Raw genomic sequence first — 20,324 nt, forward strand, 5'->3', positions numbered from 1 at the left:
TTCAGTTGTGTGCATTAGGCCATACACTGACAATTTCTTCCTGTTTCCTCAGGGCGGGTTTACACCTGCGCCCGGTCTCCGCTTTGTGGGTTTCCATCTTCTGCCCGAGAAACTGGACAGGAGACGGAAACCCGGCAGTCAGTGTCCATCCGTGAGCGTCTTCTGGTCTCTGCAGCGAAAACGCTCACACCCTGCCAGCTCCACCATATTTTTGTTAACTGGACCCAAAGTCCCGCATGTTCGACTTTGTATCCGATTCAAAAAAAACAAAAAAAAAAACAGTTTCACGGAGAGGCAGAAAACGCTCACGGGCGGACACTTTGCAAACCCATTCAAATGAAAAGTGACTGCCGGGTTTCTGTCTCCTGTTCAGTTTCTCAGGCAGAAGACGGAAACCCACAAAGCGGAGACCGGGCGCAGGTGTGAACCCGCCATCAGCCATGTAAATGACTGCAGACAATTGTTTCTGTATATATTCCCTCCATGTTCCTGCTTTGTACACTTGTGTCCAACATCTAAATTGGTCACAGCGACTCCCCGTGGCGCCCCCCCCCCCATAAACCCAATATACCAGATAATCCTCAGACAGATTAGATACGCAGTGTTTACATTATCTCACTTTATTGCTCTTATCTCTGACACATTTTCGCACATTTGGTTAATAATTATATTCCCGATATGAGACCCCGAGCTCCACCGCGGATAAGAAAGCGGGAAACCTTTTCTATATTTAATAACTTTTCGGAGGAGTCTCCGATGGCTGCGGGCGCCTGCGCCTTGTGCTGTCGGAGTAGAGGGCACTGCGGACATGGCCATCTGTCCTTACATTCAGCAATGCAGGGTCTGTGAGAGGATTTCTGCTGGCAATAGATAACACTTATCCCCTACCTATAGTGCGGGGAATAAGTATAAGACCCCAAGCGATCATGAGGACGGGGTTCACTGTGTCAATGGGGTGATAGCGGCCAGAGCAGAGGACGACCACTCTCCATTCACTTCTATGGGAATGACTGAAGAACGTCCTTGGCTATCTCCGTCAGTATGTTGTGTAGCAGGTACCCAATAGTTTACCCACCACTGTTTCTTCTGTCCCAGTGTCAGATTGAAAGGCTGGGGTATAGAGGAGGGGGATCAGATGTCCATTTAATACAATGCATGTCCTGAATATGTTCATCCCTGGTAATGGTGGAACCTTCTTTAGGATTGCCCGCACCCTGCCAGCTCCACCTAATGCCAGTTGTGTGCCGCAGGTGATGGTCCTACTTATGGTCATTGATATGAATGGCGGTGGGCTTAGCCAGTGTTCTTCCTGCGATCACTACATGTTTGGTTCACGTTTTGATAAGTCTGTATTCATTTGTCCCTAGGGCTTTGGCTGACATGAACAACGATGGAAGAATGGACCAGCTGGAGTTCTCTATAGCTATGAAACTGATCAAACTGAAGCTGCAAGGATACCCCCTGCCCTCCGCTCTCCCCGCCGCCATGTTGAAGCCACCGGTCGCTCTGCCAGCCTCTGCAGGCTTTGGTTGGTATCTTCCTCAAGGCATTTAACTGGTCACAGTTGCGTTTTGTCAAAATGGCGACTTAATATTTATCCACAGGAGTCCCATCACTGCTACACCCACCAGTCATACAAACAAGGGTCCCATGTCTGGATGGAACGGTATTCAACTATGCGCACTACTGGGACTGGTGACGGTATCATGGGATGTACTTGGCGATTGCCAGCAGTCCCAAAAACTTTGAAAGAAAGGGGACATGGAAGAATTAAAATGCATACTTTATGGCATACGTTTGGTAAAATGGGAATTAAAGGGACTTTTCAGGCTTTATAATTGATAAGCTATCCTTAGGATCAGTCACTGGTTACAGATCAGCAGCCTGGTCCCTCCGGCAAGTCGGCTGTTTGAAGAGACGACAACATCCAGCCGACCACTGCCGCCTTTTCTTTACTTACCAAGCATAGTGTCATACATTGTACAGCAGCTGCATTTGGTATCGCAGCTCAGCCCACTTGAATGGGACTGAGTTGCGATCAGGCCTTGTGAAGTGACATTGCATCACCTGTGAAGTGACATTGCATCACCTGTGAAGTGGAATGCCGTGCGTAGAGAGCACCGCTGCTTCAAACAGCTGATCTGTGGGGATCCTGGGTGACGAACCCTTGAGGTTCTTTTAATTTATGACCGATCTCAATTAAAAAGTTCCTCTTGAAAGGGATTCTACCATTAACATCAATTTTTTTTGGCGATCACACGTCAGAATAGCCTTAAGAAATCTACCTTTAGATGTCTTCTCCACGCCGCCGTCCCGTAGAAATCCCTGTTTTCGCCGGTATACAAATGAAACTTGTAGGCCTTGGGCAGAGCCGACTGCACATGCCCAAGGCCACAAGAAAAATGGCCGCTACACAGTAAGTAAGCGGCCATTGTCTTGTGGCCTGTGGGCATGCGCAGTCGGCTCTGCCTGAGGCCTACAAGTTTCACCACCTGTGCCAGAATAAGACGCCTGAAGAGGACGTTCCTGAAGAAGATGGAGGCGGCGCTGGAGAGTTCTCTCTCAGTATTGGGGACGCCCCCAGTGCTGCGACAGAGCTCATTTGCATACCAGCAAAAACCGGGATTTCTACAGAACGGCGGCGCGGAGAAGACATCTAAACGTAGGAGAATAGCCTTTCTTAAGGCTATTCCTACGTGTTAGGGACAAAAAATTTGATCTGAATGATAGGATCCCTTTAATGTGTAGGTGTATGCCTATACAGTGTGTACGTTGGAGGTATATGTTAGGCATAATAGCCTTGGAAAATAATATAATATATTCTTGGAAGATAGGCAAATTTGGTCCTCACCCAGCTTTCCCAAGAACTGATGAAACCAACAACAAGGAAGCGTTTCAATATTTAAACAAAGTACAACTCCTAAACGGGCATTTCTAATGGTTCTTCCTCCACCTCTTCTGATCATGTCTGCATGCCTTCGTTCACACAGATGTGTACAAGCTGCGCTGTTTTGTGTTTTCCAGGTATAAGCGGGATTACTGGTATGCCATCCCTCGCTGCTGTAGCCCCTGTGCCAATGCCTCCCATTCCAGTAGTAGGGATGTCTCCTCCTTTAGTGTCCTCTGTTCCTGCCGCAGCGGTGCCACCTATGGCTAACGGAGCGCCCGCCGTAATCCAGCCTCTTCCTGCTTTTGCTCATTCGGGTACGCCGCTTCTCACTAATCCTCAGGCCTGGCATCTATCGTCATCATCATCATCGTCACGCTGAGTTACTAAAAATCATTCATTGTACTTGGCCTTAAGTTTTTACTATTGAAGCTTTTTAATCCTATTAATATTATAAATGTGAAAGTTTGTGGGTTTGTGTGTTTGGATGTTTGCATTTTCGGATGTTTGTTCCTCAATCACGGAAAAACCGCTCCACCGATTTGGCTGAAATTTTCCACAAACATAGTTAATACACCCGATTAAACAATAGGCTACTTTTCGTCACAATAGCGCACATACATTTGTGCCAGGACCCCCACAAAACCCAAACTCACACCACCATCTCTGCAATCTCACACACTTTGGACCATAGCAAGCCACGAAATTCATATTGCCCTCTACAGCCTCGCCCCTCACCCCACACAATCTCATATACATATACTTTACCACTTTGCCCCTCACCTTAACGATACTCCAGGAGGCGCTCTATAACGCTCCGGAGCAGCCATGTTTGCCGACCCCCACCGCTCTGACAATCCGCGACACCGCCCACCCATGTCAATACCCCTAGGCGGTCTAATAAATGAAAAAAAAAAGTTTAAAAAAAGTAAAAAAAATATAAAAAAATAAATAAAAAGGATTAAAAATTCAAATCACCCCCCCTTTCCCTAGAACACATATAAAAGTAGTTAAAAACTGTGAAACACATACATGTTGGGTATCCCTGCGTCCGAAATCGCCCGCTCTATAAAGCTACACAAATATTTTTCCTGTTCGGTAAACGCCGTAGCGGGAAAAATGGTCAAAAGTGCCAAACCGCCATTTTTTCACTGTTTTGATTCTGATAAAAATTTGAATAAAAAGTGATCAAAGCAATAACATTTCCCGAAAATGGTAGAACTAAAAAGTACACCCGACCCCGCAAAAAAAGACGCCCTATACATCCCCGTACACAGACGTATAAAAAAGTTACGGCTGTCGGAATATGGCGACGTTTCAAAAAATTATTTTTTAACAGTTTTGGATTTTTTTAAGGGGTCAAAATGTAAATAAAACCATATAAATTTGGTATCCCCGGAATTGTAACGAAACACAGAATACAGGGGACATGTCATTTTGGTTGCACAGTGAACGCTGTAAAACCAAAGCCCGTAAGAAAGTCGCAGAAATGCATTTTTTCTTCAAATCCACTCCATTCTGAATTTTTTCCCTGCTTCCCAGTACATTATATAGAATAAATAATGGTGGCATCATGAAGAAAAAATTGTCCCAGGAAAAATTAAGACCTCACATGGCTCTGGGAGCGGAGAAATAAAAAAGTTATGGGGTTTAGAAGGAGGGGAGTCAAAAACGAAAATCAAAAAATGCCATCGGCGGGAAAGGGTTAACTTCAAATACTTCTGTCCCAAAGTCACTATGTAAAGTTTCTCACAACACCGTATATATAGCAGCTCAAATACAAATTAACTTCAACACAAAAGTCTCACGTATTCTCTGAATTACAGCAAAAACAAGATACAAAGTTACATTTCATATCCCATACCTTATACACAGTACGAACACCTTACCCGCGCCTGTATATACCCACTGCTACAATCACCGCAGACGAAGTCGCGGGTACCAGCTAGTACATGTCTAACGGCCGTGTACCCCGATATCCCCCAGGTCAGGGAAGCTGAGATATAAGGTGCTGTTTGACATGTCAATCTGTAGCGTAAGGCAGTATGACGTCACCAGACTTGCCATTAGTTTACCAATGAGTGTTGGCTGCTTGGCAGCCATATTGGACAAGGCTATCCCGAGCATGGGGAGTCCAGTTCTCCTGTCCTGATTTGTATGGGGACATTGGAGACAACCGAGTATAGCCCTCCATCTCCTATAGAGAATGACTGGAGTGGTAGGGGGTGCATGCTCATTCTGCTGCTCCAATGGGACAGAAGAACTACACCCCCTTTCCTAGGTTTGGTGGGAAGCCCAGGAGTCAGACCTTCACTGATCATAAGGTTACCTCCTATCCTATCGATAGGGGTTAGCTTCTAAACTTGGTGCAACTCTTCTTAGCTTTTTGTCTGTTTTTTTCACGTCACCGTTGTTGAGAAGGGGCTGCAGTGCTCACCCATGTGCCGCAGATCCTTCAGTCAGCTGATCGACGGGGGTGTCAGGAGACAGACCGCCACCGATCCGATTCTGATGACCTGTCCTAAGTATAAGCCATCAGTGCAATTATCATGTGGCTAAAGAGAACCGGTTGGAATTATTTGGGATACTAAACCGCCCATAGGTCTTCAGTGTCCCAGTTGTAAAACCATCTGTGCCCCCATTAACAAAACCCAAACTTTTATACTTATCTAGAGATGAGTCTTATCGGACTTCTCTCTGGTTCTCCCGGTGCCATAGGGATGGCGCATGCGCACTGAAGCTAAAGTTTAGCTAAAGTTCTTCTTTTATTTCCAGTGTAGGCACGGACGGCTTTATAACAGGGCGATTTGGGACACTAACCCCCCACCAATAAGGGCCTGTGGGTGGTTTAGTGTCCTAAATTGCCCTCACCAGTTCCCTTTAAACCAAATAATAATTATACTATTACTATAATAACAAGACTCATCTCTGACTTGTGCCTTTAACCTCACATAACGATAATTCAGCCACAACGTCATGTAAATGGCTCCATGTAACTCTCTGCCTATTTTCACCCATTTTCTGAGCTAACATCCCTAAGCAGCCCCTGCTGGTTCACTGTCTGCACAGAGAATTGGAGCGATGGCAACCCCCTTATAGAGATGTAGATAGTAGTGCAGCGGCAGGCACTATAGGATAGCGCAGCTATCGTTTCATATTTCATGCTGTGATTAATTGCTGTGGGCAATAAACATCAACCATTCTGATAAATCGGCCCGTTTGGGATTTTCTAAGCAGTAGGATGTAACTTCTCCGCCAGCGAGGTGACCGCCATGTTATAGAGGGTCTGCTGGATCCAACCATTTTAGTGTCTTTAGTAATACAGAATATAATAATAATTAAAAAAAGAGAGACCGCGACTTGGTTACATGGGCAAGGGGAATGTATAAGTGTCCGATGTGATCACTGGTGTTGTTTGAGCAGTTTCTATATATGTGGATGGGGATCCATAGATGATATGACAGGAGACTCATTCTCATCTCTCCGACTTGCAGCCACATTGCCAAAGAGTTCGTCGTTCGGACGTTCTGGTGCCGGCGCCCAAATGAACACTAAGACCCTGCAGAAAGCCCAGTCGTTTGATGTTCCTGTGTAAGTACAATGGGGGGGGAGGGGGGAGAGAATATATTCCAGATTCCTAGTGTCTATGAGCTGGTGCACAGGTCCAGGGTGTCCTTGTCATAAAGGATGTGCACCCTGCCTGCCATACGGGATATGAAGACTGGCGTTGACTACTCCAGTCTTCATGAATCTCCATCAATGTGCTTACATAATGATCTGTATATGAGTGGACTGAGGTTAGAGTAAAACATAAAAGGTCATTAAAGGGGATGTACCACAAACAAGACCTTTCCCTTTAACATATGGATAGGGAATAATTATTCGATCCATGGGGGTCCAATTGCTCAGATCCTCACAGGGCATGAGAATCTGGTCTGAGCCCTCTTGTTTGACTAGAAGGACTGTCAGGCCTGTCCATTTATAGAAGAGAAGCTCAGCGCAGTCCCTTAAAGGTGAAAGGACCTCAGACGTGAATAACCAGCGCCCCCCTATTTCACTTGGAGAATTTGTCGTTGCTCATGGTCGTCCAACCAGTGACAGATCCCAGACACTTGACCCTTCTTCTGTCTTGTTTTATGGTACAAGCCCTTAAATGTCTGCACATTTACAATGAGATCTTTCTCCTCCTTTTCTATCTATCTATCTATCTATCTATCTATCTGAATATATATATTTTTGCAATGTTCCGTTTTGCAGGACCCCTCCGTTGGTAGAATGGGCCGTCCCACAGTCCTCGAGGCTAAAGTATAGGCAATTGTTCAACAGCCATGATAAAACTATGAGCGGCCACTTAACAGGTAACTTTCTCTTTCGTGTTTTTGTCTGTAACCTGTCTGAAGATGTCCTGAATTTAACCCCTTAACAACCACTGATGCACATGGTTTGTGTATACGTGACAAATAATGTATAAGTATGCCGCGATGGTATTGACCTTCAGAATAGAAGGATAAAAATGGATAACCAAAAATTTAGCTCTGTCCGTAAGGAGTTAAATTAGATGTCGGTCACAAATCCTAAGAGCGCGGTCAGCTGAGAGCTCATTGCCACGACTCCTCCATAAACATACACATGAATGGACCGAGCGTGCAAGTCTGTTTCACTAGGCCGCAGACCAAACTTTTCCCATTATATCACTTAGAGGGGAGCGGTCTTCTCTTAGTGGTACAATAGGTCAGGGCTCTTCATTGCGTCACTTCCGGTATTTTTCTAAGCCATGCAGATATACAGTACACATGGCCTGGTACATTGTTATTAAGGTCTGGTGCCCGTACAATGAGATCTTATATGCTGTCTTCATTTCAGGTCCTCAAGCACGAACTATACTTATGCAATCTAGTTTACCACAAGCCCAGCTAGCTACGATATGGTAAGTATGTAATACCTCCATTCTGGTGTAATATATGTGTATTTAAGGGGGATGTCTAGTAATGATCCTTTACAGTAAAAGGGTTGCACCATTCCTCTGATCTAACTAGTGGTCACGTGGCCCCACCAAGAGGCCATTTTGGGACACCTGCTGATATCTCATGCACTCGGCTAGTAGGCACGAATCATATAAATGGCATATAAGCAGTGATGTGGCAGAAATACCCAAAACTGCCTCCATCATTAGTAACGACATGGCTATGGTGGTGACTGTGCAGATAGCGGGCTGGACCTGTTGCTGCCTCTGAGCCAGAACTCTGCTTGCTGCGGCCGGACATACTGCATGTAAACAAACCAGGCTCGTGGCGGTAATGGAAGTGCCAAAAATAAGTCCTGAGGTTTGTGTGAAGTTTATAGTAATGTATACAGGCCCAAGAGGCCTGTGGGGGCTCCAGGCCAATGATATCTCACGACCCAGGTGGGCTATAGACTAGATTTGACTTTAAAATAAGATTAAGATGGCGGAGATCGTCCCTGCGGCTCTTGAGTCTGAGCTGTTTAAAGTGTCTGCCATCTCTGCAGTCTCCTCAGACGTCTCTTACCCAGGGTAAACTGTAACGCATGTCGCTGAAATCCCGAGCAGGGTTCACCCAGAACTGTGGGGGAAGGGAAGGTGGGCAAATAGATGGAAAAGTTTCTATGAGATGTTGCCATGACTGAATGTCATGCTGTAGCGTTGGGATTTACTTCCTTCCCTTACTGATCGGGGAGGATTGGACTGTCGAGATAGTCAATATAGTTTCCCCCTGCACTGGGCACTGCACCCTCCCCGTCACATGTTGTTCTATAGACAGGGACACACTTCTCATTCACCTACTGGGGGAGTGTTACTGTAAAAGGGAAAGGACTAGAGATGAGCGAGTACTATTCGAAATGGCCGTTTCGAATAGCACGCACCCATAGGAATGAATGGAAGCGGCCGGCACGCAGGGGGCTGCATCCATTCATTCCTATGCGTGCGTGCTATTCGAAATGGGAGTTTCGAATAGTACTCATTCATCTCTAGAAGGGTCCTTAGCTCCATTGTTAGCCAAATCAGCATATATTAGTGAATGGGTTGCACCCTTTAGTATACGTGCTCACAGACTGCATACAGTGCTAGCGTCATGTCCTTTTGCTCACAGCGTTGCAGGCTCTTATGTTACATTTTTACGTTATTTTTTTCTTTTACAGGAATCTTTCTGATATTGATCAAGATGGGAAGTTAACGGCTGAAGAGTTTATCTTGGCTATGCACTTAATAGACCTGGCTATGTCCGGGCAGCCGCTGCCTCCTGTTCTGCCTCCAGACTACATCCCTCCATCTTTTAGGTGAGGATCGCCTTACTGTCTGGCCTAGCCAGCATTAATATATGAGAGGAGTTTCTCTTCCCTCTCAGAGGGCTTGTCATATAGTAGGTGTGGGACAAGCAGCCATAAAGCGTCTCCCCAGCACTGGACAGGTGGGCACAATGAGAGAGGGAACCAAAAAAGGTTTTCCAGTGTTGTGTAGGCCAAGCTTTACCTCCAGCGTCATATGGTGGGGTTTGTGGCACGAGACGGTCTAGTAGGACACGGACACCCGAGGTCTTTGTAAGAGAAATTTACTACTTATTGACTAAAACAAAAAACTAAATAGTTATGTGAGTACATACCATCTGATCATGTGTCCAAGCCACACACTTTTGGTATACGTAAAGCCCTTTATAGTCTCTATACACTTCCCACCTCCACGACAGGACATTTTCTGGGGAACGTGGATTAATTCGATCTAAAGGGCTTGTCTTGTTATGGACACTTATCCCCTATCTACAGCACAGGTAATAAGTGTCTGACCACTGGGGTCCTCATCACTGGGTCCTACTCCCCCTTCCCCCATGATCAGGCGGACCGAGGACTAAAGCCTGAATTGAACTCCAGTGCCAACCCAAGCTCCATTCACTTCAATGGGGATCTTAGGACTGGACTCTCCAGCAGTGCCCACAGCCCCATCGAAGTGAACGGAGCGCTGGTCAGGTAAGCAATCCATTTATAAGGAGGCTTTAGGGGAATTTTTGGTCCTCCATCATTCTGATTACTAGGGGACCCTGTGCATAGGAGATAAGTGTCCATAATGGCACAACCCCTTTAACCCACCTTGCTCCTGAGATGTAAAGAGTGCAGTTCTGTTGAATAGGATTTGTACTACCTAACATTTGTTTCTTTATTTGGTGCAGGAGAGTCCGTTCCGGCAGCGGCATATCTATGATGAGCTCAGTGTCTGTAGATCAGCGTTTACCTGAAGAGCCAGCGGAGGAGGAGCCCCAGCCCGTCGATAAAAAACTACCAGGTGTGCTTTATTATGTATTAAACATGAAGAATGACTCTTCCTTCTTGCTTTAAGATTCATTTTAGGGGGGGGGGGGGTCTTTTGTGCACATTTTTTGCTGTATTTGGATCCTTGACGTAATTCTACTTGTACACCAAGCTGCCCTGCTTTTGTATGTGTATGCCTGGCCTGATTTCTTTGGGGTTCAGCCAGAGAAATCCGCCAAGGGAAAAAAAAGCATAATAATTTTAGAGTTTCGCCCCTTTACAGTTTTATCCTGCACACAGTACCTACACAGGTACAACATGACCTTATTCAACTGAATAGGAGCAGCTGCACTTCCGTGCCCACAAGGGTGTCGCTGTGCAGGGTGAATGTGGAGACACAGTATTACACCAAATCATTCTCAGTGGGGATCCCAGAGGTCGGTCCTAATGATATGACCTCATGGTTATCAGGTGGAATTAAAGGGGATATGCCATTAAAGACACTTATCCCTTATCCACAACCTTTCACCATCCATAGCAATGAATGGAGTGCCAGTTATGTAAGCGTACTGGGGAAGAGATGGGGGACTTTCAGTGGGTACCCCCAGCAGTCTGACACTTATCCCCTGTCCTGCAGATAGGAAATACATATCTTTAATGGCTTTTGTCAGTACACTTGCATCAATAAACCATCACCACACTTGTCTTCCCAGTGACGTTTGAGGATAAAAAGAGAGAGAACTTTGAGCGGGGGAACCTGGAGCTAGAGAAGAGGCGGCAGGCATTGCTGGAGCAGCAACGCAAAGAGCAGGAGAGACTGGCCCAGCTGGAGAGGGCCGAGCAGGAGAGGAAGGAGCGAGAGCGCCAGGAACAGGAGAGGAAGCGCCAACAAGAGCTGGAGAAGCAACTAGAGAAGCAGAGAGAGCTAGAGAGACAGCGAGAAGAGGAACGGAGGAAAGAGATCGAGCGGAGAGAGGTAACGGAACAAGGGGGTCCAATCATAGAAAAATAGTAAGAAGGAAAAGCTGTCCTGGAAGATTTGTTTTACCTGTTGGGGCATGGTCACATGGTGGAATTTTTGTGATGGAAACTGTTGCTGCAAATGGTTTCGATTAGAAATCTCATAGCATTTATGTTTCACAACTAGGCTGCCAAGCGAGAACTAGAACGTCAGCGACAACTAGAATGGGAACGAAATCGGCGCCAGGAGCTCCTGAATCAAAGGAACAAGGAACAGGAGGATATTGTGATCCTGAAAGCTAAGAAGAAGACGCTGGAGTTTGAGCTGGAAGCTTTGGTAAGTTACAACACAGCTTTCCACTTATCAGTCCACAACCAGATGGTCCAGGGCTGTAAGACGTCCTTATACTTGTCTTATAGAATGATAAAAAGCATCAGCTGGAAGGGAAGCTTCAAGATATCCGGTATCGCCTCACTACACAGCGGCAGGAGATAGAAAGTACGAACAAGTCTCGGGAGCTGAGGATCGCAGAAATTACACATCTACAGCAGCAGCTTCAGGTACGTAAGAGGGTCATAGGCATCCAAGGGATAGGGGTAAGCTGCGATGGGTGGGGGCTCGACCCCGGGACAGGCAAGGATGGGGGAATATCTCTATTCACACTAACAATATCCAAGATGTTCTGACAGTCTGCACACGGCTGCATCAAAATCCTTTCATGAGAATGGGGCTATTCACATGACCATATCTTTATTTTGGCCTTACGTTTTAAGTGTCAGATATTTGGAGAAGTTTTTGGGTTTTTTTTGACGTTTTTGTGAATGAGAGAGATGCAAAATGTCCATGAGATATGTGACTTTTTTTTTTTTTTGCTTTCTAGGAGTCTCAGCAGCTGCTTGGAAAATTGATCCCTGAGAAGCAGTCACTCAATGACCAGCTAAAGCAGGTTCAGCAGAACAGTTTGCACAGTGAGTACTGATACGTGTCGTCGCAGTGTTTCAGGAGGATCTGTGGCGTGGGTGCATTTTTATTTCTTATTCTTAATGTCTTTGTTACGGGTTGTTGATTCTTAAAGGGGTTGTGTAGGATTAGAACACCTGGCTGATTTCTTCTTCTCAGGAAGTGACATCACATCCAGTGGTCACATGACAATGATACAGTTCAGTCCCATTAAAATGAATAAAACTGAGCCACAGCATGGCCATGTGACCTACAGATGTGACATCTCTTCCTGAATTGAAATCTAGTCCTGCACAGCCCTTTTAGCAATCCACAACCCCTTTAACTATTCTTATTATCTTTGCCGGTCTGCCATTAACATGTCTGCCAGTTTACACACTGGAGTTAGAAGGATTTCACCATTAAATGTCATAGAGTAAGAAGAGTTATAGCATTTATATACATAGTATGGCGCCACCTAGTGTTCAGCATATAGAGGAGTGTGCTTGTCCATGTAATGTGCTTAGTACCGGGGGGGTCACACATGCTCAGTTCCTCTCCCGTAGCCAGGTCTTTGCATAGTGATCCTCTGTTCACTGGTGGGCACCCAATAAAAATCCCTTTCTGCCCTTCCTGCAATACCAAGCACAGCGCTGGGTACTAAGTGTAGAAGCCGCAGCGCTCACCCAAACACTGATCGGTGCGATTCCTGTAAGCTTCGGGCCTTCACCGATCACCTATTGTCAGCCCGTCCCAAGCATAGATCATCAATATGCAAGTCCAATCCATCTTAGGATATAACAAGCTATAGTCCTGGTATTAGAGCGTATCCGTACCCATAATATGCAGGCACATGAGTTGTTAGGTCTGTTCTCTGGCTGGCAGAGTTGTATATTAATGGCCATGTTGTGACCTGTCCCCAGGAGACTCCCTCCATTCACTAAAGAGGGCTTTGGAAGCCAAGGAAATCGGTCGCCAGCACCTCCGGGATCAGCTGGACGAAGTGGAGAAAGAAACCCGGGCGAAACTTCAAGAGATCGATGTCTTTAATAACCAGCTGAAGGTAATTGTTATGGCGCTATACGGCCTGTGTCTCCTGTAGAGGAGGCGTCCAGCGCTGCGCTGTATAATCATTTCCATTAGTAATGGCTGTATATTGCTGTCTGTTCACATTAGTCTTGATTGGATCAATATCCTCGTTCCTAGTGATCGCAGTGGGCAGGTGGCCTCCCTCAGTTAATGTTTCATGGATACAATCCTATTAATTTGTTTGTTTTTCTGTATATTGGAGCAGGACATCTTATCTTTCCACCTCATGTAGCTGTTATCCAAACACTTGTTTAGCCAACGGCTATTCCCCGGCATACACATGCACTCTCAGCTCTGCCATAATTGCAAATTAGTGGGACTCCCAGAAGTACTCAGATGTGAACAGAGCCTAAATGATAAAGGACTTCCTACTAGTAATTACAGTCTTAATATTGCTCCGTGTCATTTTGCGAGTAATAAAGCTTTCCCTCTGTAATTGTGACCAAGATGTGCGACCTCCATTAACCAAGTAAATGTGTTTTCCAGGAGCTGCGGGAGATGCACAGCAAACAGCAGCTGGAAAAGCAGAAGGATATGGAGGCTGAGAGGATGAGGCAGAAGGAACAGGAACGGAAGATGTTTGAGCTGGAGAAGCAGAAGGAGGAGGCTCTAAGGTAAATCCTCTGGGGGGCAGCGTTGTTATTGTGCTCGGTTGCATTGCTGAATGAGTAAAGTGGTCCCGGCCTGTGATATTCAATACCATGTCCTCTTCTCTGGCAGTGACATCAGGTTCATTGGTGATATGGTCATGCAGGAGCTCAGTCCCATTTGAATGAGCGGTATGAGTTGCAGTACCAAACACAGCCACTATATAATGTATGGCACTGTGCTTGGTGAACCTAGTGTAGGACACTCTCAGGACTACTGGAAAAACCTGGCGCCGCTGTGGCACAGTCACAGGAGAGCCAGTCCTCTGTGATAGCGGGACCACCACTGATAATGACGGTGGTCCTGATATCCTCTATCTCTGTGCTTTGTGACACTATGATGTAGGTCATCCGTATCCAACTTTGTTAGGTCTTTAAGTTGTTGTTTACCCTGGCTAAAAATGGTGTGATCTGTCCCGTCCACTTTGTATGCCTGTAGCTCTCCTCCAGAAGGAAGAAGTCTGTCTCTCTGCTGCCACCTATAGGTGGTCAGAGCTGTTATAGAGTTGGCATATTTACTCCAGGAAAGGTCCTGTAATATTTCATAAGGAGAGCCAGTATCTTACAAGAGCTGACCCTTTGTAGGAGTATTTGTGAGTCCATGTGAGCGATCCTTCCAGATTGTAGTTGGTAGACTTCCTCTCATTATATAACGTCTGTATATTTGATCCTCGGGGTGATAGCCAAGAGGAATAGTGACAGTGCAGAGCGAGTCAGGCCAGACTGTGATCCAGAATGGCCGAATGTACAGAGAGGCTTTAGGATAACCTACTTGAGATGCGTCTTCCCTTTATTTAGAGTCATGAGGTATCGGCCAAGGTACTGAAGCTTCCCCGCACCCCTTCCTTATGTCTTCCTTTATATTGTAGGAGGCTTTTTGAGACCTCAAAATACATCAAATTAGGCTAAATACAGACCCTGCCTTTTCTATTTTTCCCGTATTATGCAAACTAACAAATGTAGTACCTAGTCTGACCACTACACCGAGGATGGCGCTGTCTGTTTTGTTGCTTCCTTCTCTGTAGATCATCTTCAGAGAACAGCTCATCTGGGGAGGGGGTGGGTGGATGGTGTCAGACCTGCACCGATCTGATATTAGTGACCTGTCCTTAGAAAAAGCACAAACGTGGTAAATGTAATGGGACAGTTCTGGGTCTGATCCATACCAGAGTGTTAACCCTTGCTGCTTCTGGCTTTTTCTTCATTCTTCAGGAAGGCACAGGAGCAGGACAAGCAATGGCAGGACCGGGTGAAGCAGGAAGAGGAGCCTCCGCGACACACAGTCCTCCAAGAGGAGGAGAAGCTGAAGAGAGAGGAGTCATTAAAGAGGATGGAGGAGGAGAGAAGGTTGGAGGTTCAGGAAAAATCCAGCAAATTTTTCCAGCAGCCACCTGAGGCAATGAAACCTGTAGGACAGGTCCCCTGGACAGGTACAGGTGTGTGCTGGGGCTTAGCTGGCATGTTGCTTGTATGAGCGCACTTTGCATTGCACCATTTTTACATTTGTGTTCTTAGCCCATCAAGCTGATGATAGTTGTGAAGGTGTATTACCATCTTGTAATAATAAAGCATGCTGATACAGCTGGTGCTATGCATTTCGAGAGGCCCTCGTCCCTTTATCAGGCTCATAACACCCCTTTGTTATGTCCAATTTTGCAACTATTTTTCTTTTGCTCCGATGCATGAAAAATCACGAACCTAAGTAGCTGTGCAACTACTATCCTAAAATCTTCTAATGCTTTAAGTATGCAGCTCCTATGCAGGCCTGTAGGTGTTCATGGTTACAGGCTACCCCTTGTGTAGTCTGATCCTGCTGCCATGTTGTTCTCGTCTGTTTGATGTGTTCAACTGTATTTTTGGACTTCACACTGGATTTGCAGTGTAACTCCCATTTCTATTTTTGCAATCTACTTTATTAACCTATCTAACTTCCTTTTAATAGAGAACAGGCTGAATAGTTCCCATTACCAATGATCTAACTAAGCGTTCCCAAGGAGAATGTCCGTACACATGTCCGAGACAAAGGGGAGGGGGTGCAGTTCAAATGGCTGTATCTCTGGTTTTATACCAACTGGAAAAAAGGTTCTGGTATCACATGAAAGCTGTCTATAAGAGGACTTGATCGATCACTAGTTAGGAATGTGACCTTTATATGTAGTGTGAACGGTGGCATATAAAGCTGAAATTCCCTACTATGTTTTTAACTAGTGATAGATATCTCAGGTTGCGTTATAGATTGTACTGTGTTATTGGCAGCGTATGAGAATTTCAGCTTTCATATGACACCGGAAGCATTTATATAGGTGGTATAGGACCAGAGATACAGCCGTTTCGGCTAACCACCCCCACCTTTGGCAAATGATACATCTGTACACACTACAAAAGTTTTCTATTAAAAGGAAGTTAGATAGGTTGAGCATATTACAAAAATTTTCACCAAACATCCCTCCCGACACAATAGCAATGGGAGTTACATTTAATGTCTGTAACCATGAGCCTGGCTAGGAACTGTGTACACCAAACAGAATATTTCCGCCTGTCCACTCTGCTTTGTAACCTGCAGCAAGGGGCGTGAATGGGGCACAGATCCTGTATTACACCGCCGTTTGATTTTCTTTCTTTTTTTCCCCTTCAGAGAAAGCGCCACTAACAATCTCTCAGGGGGACGTGAAGGTCGTCTATTACCGGGCTCTCTATCCTTTCGATGCAAGAAGTCATGATGAAATCACTATCCAGCCAGGGGATATTATCATGGTAAGCTCGACTATAGTAGGGTGACTTGTGCGCCATAACTCGGGAGATGGTCACTGCAAACAGAGGCACCACTTGGAACAGGGGGGTATTGGAGGACCCCCTTTTTTGGAGATGGGTGCACCTGTCTGATGTGGATATGCTATGAATGTGTGTAATGGGAATACCCCTTTAAAGGGGTTTCCTGCACTGGCATGTTGATGGCGTTTACTTAGGATAGGTCATCAACAAGTGTTCGGTAGGGATTCAATACTCGGGACCGCCAGTGATCAACTGTTTGAGGGTACTGTGGCCTTTTCCCTGTGCCATCAGCTTCATTGGTCATGTGTGAATGCGGCTGAGCTTCAGTACCAAGTATAGTTGTTACACTATGTAGGGCGCTGTGCTTAGTATTCAGCATTTACCTGAATTCTTTGGCCTTTTCAAGCAGCTGATCAGTGGAGGTGCCAGGTGTCTATTCCGAATGATAGATCATCAATATGCAAGTCCCGGAAGATCTTTTTAACCCCTATGCTTTGATCAAGAAAGCAAATTTAGGGGACATGACCATAAGACGGTCATTAATATTTACACACCATCACTACAGTATCTTTCTCTGCTCCTCTAGGTTGACGAGAGCCAGACTGGAGAGCCAGGATGGCTAGGGGGTGAACTGAAAGGGAAAACGGGCTGGTTCCCTGCCAACTATGCCGAAAGACTGCCTGAAAGCGAGTTTCCAAGTACAGCAAAACCAGTAGCAGACACTACAGCCAAAACCACTCTCCACTTGACACCGTCCACGGCCACATCATCGGCTTTTACCGATTCTTCTACAAACGCCAACAACTGGGCAGATTTCAGCTCCACGTAAGTGTCCTGAATGTCAGACTGGTTATTACACGTCTCCATATGTGCTCCAGCGACTGCTCTATATAGGGACAGGGGCTTTATATGAGATTTCTCCATCCTGGTGCGGGGGTCTCATCATGTCGTCTTTCAGTCTCTCTAGTCCTTGACTTCTTGTTTCCTGTATTTGTCAGGTGGCCAAGTAATAATGAGAAGGCAGAGACCGATAACTGGGACACATGGGCGACTCAGCCATCACTAACCGTACCAAGTGCAGGCCAGATCCGGCAACGCTCTGCTTTTACTCCAGCGACTGTAACAGGCTCTTCTCCCTCCCCGGTACTGGGTCAGGTAGGTGGCGCCTTGAATTCATCCTTGTAAATAGGTAGATGGTGTTTTATGCCTTCAATTCACTAGACAGATGGCGTATAAGGACTTTCCAGGACTTTAATGTCAATGATCTATTTATTGGATAGATCATAAATATCAGATCTATGGGGGTCAAGTGCCCAGCACCCCTGCTGATCAGCAGTTTAAGTTGGCTATGGCTCTCAGACCAGTTCTGCAGCCTCTTCATTTTTCACAAGGCACAATACTATAAGTACATGGTAGTATAGCTAAGTCTCATTCAAATGAAGCGGACATTGCCATTTGTACTACGAGGCACAGCCACTACACAATGTATGCGGTGGTCTGGTAGACAAGAATTCAAAGTGCAAATCTGAGTGCTGTAGCCCCTGGTTTGCTGGGAGTTGGCCCCCTACCAATCTGTTATTAATGACCTAGGACAGTGAAGGCGAACCTTTTAGAGATCAAGTACCCAAACTGCAACCTAAAACCCACTAATTTATCACAAATTGCCAACACAGCAATTTAACCTTAATAATGTGCGGATCCACAATTACAGTCCTGCAAAATATGGTCATACGAATGGGGTTTTATAGAGCTTTCTGCTCCGCTGTGACCCACACACAGTCCAATCTGCTTCACAGTGACCCCCCACACCGTACAATCTGCTCCACAGTGGTCCCCATACAGTACAATTTGCTTTACAGTGGCCCCCACACAGTGTAATTTGCTCCACAGTGGCCCCCCCACACAGTGTAATCTGTTCCACAGATGGGTACCAAAGAGAGGGCTCTGACTGCCACCTGTGGCACCTGTGCCATAGGTTCGCCATCACAGACCTTGGAAAACCTACCAAAGTGGTTCGGACTTTTGGTTAAAATTGACCCTAGTACATTAAACTAGGTTGTCAGTGGGATCCTCATGACTCTCCTCTAACGGTTGGATTTGACAAGGGTCATCAATATCAGATAGGCAGAGGTCGGACACCTCAGGGTCCATTCACACAGTTTTTTGGCGCATCATGATCCATGTGGAAAAATAAAGCCTCCCATGGGAGGAATTAATGGGAGGCTTTTTTTTTTCCACGTGGATCCTGACTCAAATTTAGCGACAAAATCAGCAACAAAAAAACTTGGTGAATGGACCCTGACATTCCCACAGACAACAGAGTTTACGGCTTCCTTTTCCAGCAGACCAATGGGGGTGACAGGTGGCAGATCTCATATTAGTCGCCCCATCTTTAGGATAGATCATCAGTATTTTTAGCCCAGAAGATCCCTTTAATCTGTTCCATTTGATCACCCGGTTGTTTGCACTATTGTCATCCATAACCAGATTATAACTCTCAGCATTATCTGTTTGATTACTGCCGGTAATCTAATACCTCCCCAATACACCAGGTCATGGTGTATGTCCTGCTTTGTGCTTCCATTTGCTGTCCTTCTTACCAGTGGATGACCCCTCTTCATTTTAAAGGGTGAAAAGGTAGAAGGACTCCAAGCACAGGCTTTATATCCCTGGAGGGCCAAGAAGGACAACCATCTCAACTTCAACAAGAACGACACCATCACGGTGCTGGAGCAGCAGGACATGTGGTGGTTCGGAGAAGTTCAAGGACATAAGGGCTGGTTTCCCAAATCCTATGTGAAGCTGATTTCCGGCCCCCTAAGGAAGTCTACAAGGTCTGTATGAGATGTATTGGGAAGGGGGGGGGGTTGTAGCAGCTGGATAACTGTTTAGTGACTTTCTAGACTGTTCTGCAGTGACCTGGACAGTGGGGGCTGTGACAGTGCACTGAGACTGAGCTGTTAAAGGGGCTGCCCATGAGCATCACTTACCCCTAACAACAGCATAGGAAATGGGGGTCTGACTACTATTAGCTGTTTAATCCCTTCTACTCTTTCTTTTTTATCACAGCATTGACTCGACATCTTCAGAAAGTCCGGCCAGTCTAAAGAGAGTTTCATCACCAGCATTCAAGCCTGCCGTCCAAGGAGAAGGTGAGGCCTAGCTACACATTTGACCTGCCTAGATTTATTAATTGCTTTAAACTTGTAAATGTCCATTAAGTCTAATAATAGACTTGAGTGAGTAATATTCGAAACGGCAGTTTCGAATAGCACGCGCCTATAGGAATGAATGGACGCAGCCGTCTGCGTGCCGTCCGGCTCCATTAATTGCTTATGGGTATGTGCTATTCTAAACTGCCGATTCAAATACTATTTGCTCATCTCTACTAATAATAGACATGAGCTGTGTTTGTATTGCGACAACACTGTGCATCTCTGTACTGTGACATCACTGTGTGTATTATCTCTGTACTGTGACATCACTGTGTGTATTATCTCTGTACTGTGACATCACTGTGTGTATTATCCTGTACTGTGACATCACTGTGTGTATTATCCTGTACTGTGACATCACTGTGTGTATTATCTCTGTACTGTGACATCACTGTGTGTATTATCTCTGTACTGTGACATCACTGTGTGTATTATCTCTGTACTGTGACATCACTGTGTCACTGTGTGTATTATCTCTGTACTGTGACATCACTGTGTGTATTATCCTGTACTGTGACATCACTGTGTGTATTATCTCTGTACTGTGACATCAC

The 20,324-nt window shown here is 45.7% G+C and overlaps 1 protein-coding gene across 3 annotated transcripts in view; it reads left to right on the plus strand.

The window, feature by feature from the left end:
• The window catches only part of ITSN1 (intersectin 1), an 87,636-nt gene that overhangs the window by 33,438 nt on the left and 33,874 nt on the right, over positions 1-20,324 (plus strand). For 2 of the 3 annotated variants that reach the window (XM_075263429.1, XM_075263431.1), the window contains exons 5-23: positions 1,368-1,528; positions 3,025-3,204; positions 6,382-6,478; positions 7,145-7,245; positions 7,751-7,814; positions 9,047-9,184; positions 10,069-10,181; positions 10,861-11,123; positions 11,295-11,444; positions 11,528-11,668; positions 11,989-12,076; positions 12,971-13,110; positions 13,623-13,750; positions 14,996-15,219; positions 16,419-16,537; positions 17,142-17,380; positions 17,554-17,710; positions 19,184-19,389; positions 19,625-19,707. In XM_075263429.1, coding sequence (XP_075119530.1) covers positions 1,368-1,528; positions 3,025-3,204; positions 6,382-6,478; positions 7,145-7,245; positions 7,751-7,814; positions 9,047-9,184; positions 10,069-10,181; positions 10,861-11,123; positions 11,295-11,444; positions 11,528-11,668; positions 11,989-12,076; positions 12,971-13,110; positions 13,623-13,750; positions 14,996-15,219; positions 16,419-16,537; positions 17,142-17,380; positions 17,554-17,710; positions 19,184-19,389; positions 19,625-19,707 — 2,792 coding nt within the window. The remainder of the gene's footprint in view (positions 1-1,367; positions 1,529-3,024; positions 3,205-6,381; positions 6,479-7,144; positions 7,246-7,750; positions 7,815-9,046; positions 9,185-10,068; positions 10,182-10,860; positions 11,124-11,294; positions 11,445-11,527; positions 11,669-11,988; positions 12,077-12,970; positions 13,111-13,622; positions 13,751-14,995; positions 15,220-16,418; positions 16,538-17,141; positions 17,381-17,553; positions 17,711-19,183; positions 19,390-19,624; positions 19,708-20,324) is intronic. The other variant, XM_075263430.1, reaches the window with a different exon arrangement.

Source organism: Leptodactylus fuscus, chromosome 2 (assembly GCF_031893055.1).
Source record: "Leptodactylus fuscus isolate aLepFus1 chromosome 2, aLepFus1.hap2, whole genome shotgun sequence".
NCBI lineage: Eukaryota > Metazoa > Chordata > Amphibia > Anura > Leptodactylidae > Leptodactylus > Leptodactylus fuscus.